Raw genomic sequence first — 6,000 nt, 5'->3', positions numbered from 1 at the left:
CAACATATCTCCCGATTACCAAACGCTGGAATGAACGGCTCCTGAGCCCCTGTCGCCCAGGAGATGCCACAACGATCAGAACGAGAAGGACTATGAGTGTGGATATATATACAAAGAGTCACGAAGACAGAGATGTCGTTGGAATAATCCTCGGTGCCCCATATCGCAAGCGATTCCTTCGTGCATTGGCATTATTGAGAATGAGTGTCCCTGGCTGAGGGTCTCGTCAAGTCGTTTGCATGGGGCGGCGATGGCGTCTTATCATCGAGTCTGGAGTCTCTTGGACCCTGTGGGCGGAATTCCGTGTTTTGTCACCACGACTACGGTCGCCACGCTGCGTTCCCTTCCCCCATCTCTGAACAAACTCGTACTTACGAGTATGTAGAAGCTGTTCGGCGCTCACTACCACTGCACTTGGTGATCCCCGGCGCCGCTTGAAAATCCATCACCCCAAGCAAGACCCGCCCTCCTCTCACCATCTTCTCATCATCTCCTCGCCGTCCTACTCGTCCTTTTCGCACCGTCCTTGGCTGGCTGTATCTTAGGCATTCGCTGAGCCGGGTGCGTCATTGTGTTGTTCTCGATCCTGCTGCTGCCGATCCCTTCGCTGGGCTTTTGTGAGGAGGAAGGATTAATAATTTGGATTTTGGAAATCGGAGGGTGCTGTTGCAGAGTCGCGACGTTTGAAATGTCCTGTGCATCAAATTGGCCGACCAGTGCTTTGGAGATTCACGTGTAAAAAAGCACGGCTTTATATATACGTGCGTTTAATACTTCGTGTTCAATAATTATCTTATCGACATGGAATGCTCTAGCTTTGAGAATAATGCGCCCTGACGAGCCTCTGTCCACACTCCAGTGGAAGTTTTGAGACACTACCCCTGGCCCGGGACCGATGCGACCGACAAGCGACAAGCGCTACACGGCGACGTCCACAAAACGCTTCCATGGCCCTTTGCGACCATTCTCAGGCTTTGGCGCACTGTGCGGCGCCTTCCATCGGCCGGACCACAAATCGATTTCGGACAGGTGAACAATCTATGTTACGGTCAGTGAATGTGGCATTTCCAAACGGGGATGAGCAAAACCAGTTCACCTTTGTCTTATTGAGTAGCTTCCACGCAATGATCGGCACAATGAAAATCGGGATTCCAATGTAGCTCGCGATGAAATCCGACGTTGACCACTGTCCTTTTAAGAACACAGAGAATCCGTTGATCAGCGTGATGAACAGGGATCCGACAAAACCCACCCACGCTGTATACGGCTGGAATGGTCCTTTCCACGGAAGGGTCTCGCGACTGACGCCTTGTGACTTGAGGGCCCCGTAGAACCGGATGTAGCACACACAGAGAGTGCCCCACGCGACGAGGCCGGCGACGGTGGACAGATTGAGAAGCCAGGTGAATGCCTGAGCGGCACCGCCGGAGCCGAGACTGAGATATGCGAGTGGGCCAAACAGCCAGGCAGCGATGACCGCGATATAAGGTACACCTTGTGCCGTTGTTCGTCCAAAGATCTGAGGTAATTGGTGATCCGTTGTCATGGCCACCATCATTCTCGAACCAACCCAGCAGTATGAATTGCCAGCTGACCAGGCGGACACGAGAATACACGCATTTACTATCGATGGTAATGCACGGATTTTCGCTTGCACTATGGCGATGACAAAGGGCGAGCTGTTGGCATTGCCGCTGCCAGAAACTAGACTGGGGTTATCCGAAGCCACGATTAGGCCGATAAGAAAGGCGCCGAGGATGTAGAAGAATCCGATTCGATAGGTAACGCGACTTGCAGCACGGGGAATGGCGTGATGTGGATTAATAGACTCCGCGGCAGAGATAACCACGGTCTCAATACCGATGAAACTGAAGGAGGCGTTGACCAAAGCGGCGAGGAATCCAAGGAAGTGACCAGTCGAGCCCGTGATTCCATTATAGTCCGTCCATGGACCTGGGTTCTTCCAGAACCGGAAACCAATTGGGTCGTGGCTGGGTGCGCCGCCAGCGGTGATGACGATGGAGACGATCGCCAGGCCGATGAAGCATAAAACCTTGATGGCGCCAGTCACGACTTCGACCTCGCCATACCATCGTACATTGACTAAATTGGCAGCCAGGATGAGGACGAGTCCGACGGTGATAACCACCGCAGGAGTGATATCTGTCCAGAAAGAAACTACAACCGCGGCTGCTGAAACCTCCGAGGCAATGGCAATTGTATAGCAGTAACCATAGGAAATAGCAAGAGAAAATCCCACCGATGGGTCGATAAATCGGGTTGCCCAGTGAGGGAATGACCCAGCAGTTGGGTACTGGCGAATAGATCAGTAAAAGCTCTGTTCCGCATCCGATCATGCCGTTCAGCGTACCAAGGTAGCCAACTCAGAAATACTTTGCATGACACACCACAGCACCACTCCGACAAGTATATATGCCAACAACAATCCAGCGGGACCTGCTTTCGCATAGGCCGCACCAGACCCAATGAACAGACCAGTACCGATGCCACTGCAAAATCCGATCATGGTGACTTGATAGTTTCGAAGACGTCTTTGCGTTCCTCCATGACCACCAACATTGAGCTGCGGTTCATCTTCATTGCCGTGTTGTGGAGCCGTGTGCGCATCTAAGGACTTGGTGAAGCCTTCGTCACTGTCGTTAGAATGAGCCATAATTTGTCCTTGGACCGCGCTGATGTACAGACAACCAGGCCAATGGACCTGCTACTTGCACGAATGTCCACCATCGTTGCGTCTTCCTGCCTTATATACATCTCCAACCGGCAGCGGGGCCATGAAAATTCCTGTTAGACACGATTGCGACATGCATTGAGTTTGATCGCCATCACGATCAGGTTCGTATTCTTACGAATGTGGAGTTCTCGCAAGGCATGCTTTCGGCCAAATTTTCCACACGGTGTTGGGCCTTGGCATGCCCACCTACCAGATCCCTGCCTGCTACCCTCTCCATCCTAGCAACCTACCACAGCCAATACCCATTTTATTCTGTGCATAATACGCCTCATGTCTGATCCTTGAGTGGACCAACGACGGGATAAAGTCCAGTGCCAACGTTGAATATCGCGCACAAAGGCTTCGGTAGCTTAGGGAAAGCTTGTCTGGAAAAAGCAGGGATGAGTCTCCGGCCTCCTTTCCGAGCCATACGGAGTCGTCTAGAGAGTGACGAAGACTCTGTGCTTGCGGTACAGCTGGACGGGCTCCAATGGTTTGATATGTGGCATGATATACTCAGTAGGCAATTTGTGTGGGATGAAGTGAAAATAGCTTGAAGGATGACTGTGTATATATGTTGTATGTACCTCGTACCTAAGGAAGTCCTCGGCATTGAAGCCGATAATGGCCGTAGTGGAAGCCCCATGGGCAATAGCCTCGCACGTGCTCGAGCCATCTTTAGTCACGTGATGTACCGGATTCAAATTCAACACTAGCCTTAAAGCGTAGAATCTGCGGCGCTGCTTTGAAGTAGCTCCATAATGGACAACTGGTGACAACCGGGCGAGCGCCAACCCGACTCGCACTGACTCGCGCGCTGTCCTCACCCTTATCAGTGAACATGCTGATAAGTTGCAGGTGGGGTTGAGTACTTCGATTCTCCCAAACTTGAACCACTCGCAAGAAGTAAACAACATTCATATAGTCATAGCGGTCGTTGTTATCATCATGGGTAACTCACAGTCCTCAGCATCCGACAGGCAATCTCAAGCTGAGGTCGAGAAGATCCTCGTCCAGCAACTCCAGAATCTCCGCACCGGCCGCGGTATCAGGCAACGAGAAGTCGACGATGACTATCTGCAGGTTGATACCGAAAAGGGCATTCCTCTCACCTACTCGACCGATCCCACCCTCTCCGTAAAGACCGCTGAAGCATGGGAAAAGGAGCTCCTGTCCGACCCCAAGAACCGATTCGCCCTCAATGCCCTCCTCTCCAACGACATTCGCACCATCGTTGCCAACAAGGTTGCAACCAAGTCTGACACCCAGACCTTTAATGTCAAGATACCCTTCGAGGGGTCACCAGTCACAAATCAGAGGTCTTCAGGAAGATGCTGGTTGTTCGCGACTACCAATGTGCTGAGAGTGCCCATCATGAAGAAGTACAATCTCAAGGAGTTTGAGCTCAGCCAGGCATATCTCTTCTTCTGGGATAAGCTGGAGAAAGCCAACTGGTTCCTTGAGCAGATCATCGATACTGCGGACCAAGATCTGGATAGCCGGCTGATCCAAGAACTCCTCGGAGCCCCCGTAAACGACGGCGGACAGTGGGATATGGCTGCTAACTTGGTCACTAAATATGGTTTGGTATGTCCTTATCTATAACATCACGTTGTGTTCACCACTGACTGCTACAGGTCCCTCAAAAGCTCTATCCCGACTCATATAACGCCATGAATTCAGGACCTCTTAACTCAATCCTAACCACCAAGCTACGTGAAGATGCTTTGGCACTACGAGCCCTTGTGAACAAACCATCGGTCAAGAAATCATCCATTATTGCCACAAAAGCCAAATTTATCCAAGAGGTTCATCTGGTTTTGACTCTCCTGCTCGGACCACCACCCAAACCTGATGAGAAATTCACCTGGGAATACTACGATGCCAATGAGAAATATTACAGTGTTTCCAAGACGCCGCTCGAACTTGCCAAGGACATCTCTAGCCCTAGCGTCGTTCGTTCCCTCAACGCCAACGTCAGCGAGCTTTTCAGTCTCGTCAACGATCCACGAAATAAATATAACCAGCTCTTGACGGTCAATCGCCTTGGCAACGTCGTGGGAGGACGTCCAATCACGTATGTTAATGTTGACATGGCCACGATCAAGAAAGCCACGATTGCCATGCTTCGCGCAGGCCTTCCAGTCTTCTTCGGTAGCGATGTTGGTAAATTCTCCAACTCACAGTCCGGAATCATGGATACAGCGCTTTACGACTACGGCCTGGCGTTCAACATCAGCCTGAATCTGAGTAAATCTCAACGGTTGAAGGCACGTGAGTCAGCCATGACGCACGCAATGGTCCTAACGGCCGTGCAAGTCGAGGAGGGCAAATCTGTCCGTTGGCGAGTCCAGAACTCCTGGGGCGAGAGTGCCGGAGAGAAAGGGTTCTTTGTCATGACGGATAAATGGATGGATGAATTCGTCTATCAAGTTGTCGTGGACCCGGGCTTTGTCAGCAAGGAGATCAAGGATATTCTCAAGTCTGAGCCTTTGGAGTTACCGCTCTGGGATCCTATGGGTGCGTTGGCTTAGACTTGTTCTGAAATGGAACATGTAGAGGAGATACAGAGAGCTATCAGATATTACGTGGACTACGATTGTTTTAGGTGACCATTTGGGCGATAATTGTGCAATTTGAGCGTTGGAGTGGTGTGTACGTCAACGAATTGAAGTTCATGAATTTCTGGCCATTCTTCTCTCAGCATTCGAACTGGCTTGTTGAACATCACATTGAAACTAGTATTGCCCTACCTGTGACTCCGTCATCCAGGATCCAGTAAGGCCCCATGGACACTCAGACTATGATTTTGACCTCTTTCTTTGACAAGGCTGATGTCCCCTGAAGCTTGCCACCACATACTAGATACAAAGCAGTCCTCGACCCTCACAAGCTGTCTGTCTCCCCTCGTCGCTCGCTTGAATTGCCATATATAGAAATATGGTCTCTAACAGATTCCCCTCATAGTCGAGTAACATCACAAGAGCACCTTGTTGGTCCGCCGAGGAGGGTGATATCCTCCTGGCCCACTTCAGCGTGAGCGTTGAACTGAATAGTGGACATAGAAAGGTGAGAAGGGGAGCATCTCTAGAATGGCGATGCTCATACTCTGCTACCAATGACCCTCTATCCGGCGTTAAGGGAGACTTGCCTCCGAGCATGAAGGGACAGACGGACAAAGCGCACAATGCCAGAAAGAATCTGCGTCCTCTTTCAACGCCTTGCACCAAAGACCAAAAACGCATTTCTTGGTGCTTCAAAAAGAG

The 6,000-nt window shown here is 50.9% G+C and overlaps 2 protein-coding genes across 2 annotated transcripts; one reads left to right on the top strand and one right to left on the bottom strand.

The window, feature by feature from the left end:
* Positions 1-918: 918 nt before the first annotated feature.
* On the bottom strand, positions 919-2,674 carry LTR84_001093 (uncharacterized protein; the record flags this gene model as incomplete). The annotated part of the gene is made up of 3 exons (XM_064844719.1): positions 919-1,038; positions 1,097-2,314; positions 2,372-2,674. The coding sequence occupies 3 exons, from the start codon at positions 2,672-2,674 to the stop codon at positions 919-921; spliced, it is 1,641 nt and encodes a 546-aa protein (XP_064712579.1).
* Positions 2,675-3,682: 1,008 nt separating this feature from the next.
* On the top strand, positions 3,683-5,268 carry LTR84_001092 (uncharacterized protein; the record flags this gene model as incomplete). Its single annotated transcript, XM_064844718.1, has 2 exons — positions 3,683-4,321; positions 4,372-5,268. 2 exons carry the CDS (start codon positions 3,683-3,685, stop codon positions 5,266-5,268), a joined length of 1,536 nt encoding a protein of 511 aa, XP_064712578.1.
* Between the last annotated feature and the right edge of the window lie 732 nt (positions 5,269-6,000).

Source organism: Exophiala bonariae, assembly GCF_035927105.1.
Source record: "Exophiala bonariae strain CCFEE 5792 chromosome Unknown scaffold_1, whole genome shotgun sequence".
Taxonomy (NCBI): Eukaryota; Fungi; Ascomycota; class Eurotiomycetes; order Chaetothyriales; family Herpotrichiellaceae; genus Exophiala; species Exophiala bonariae.
Note: the sequence above shows the minus strand (reverse complement) of the source record. Positions and strands in the feature narration are given on the sequence as shown.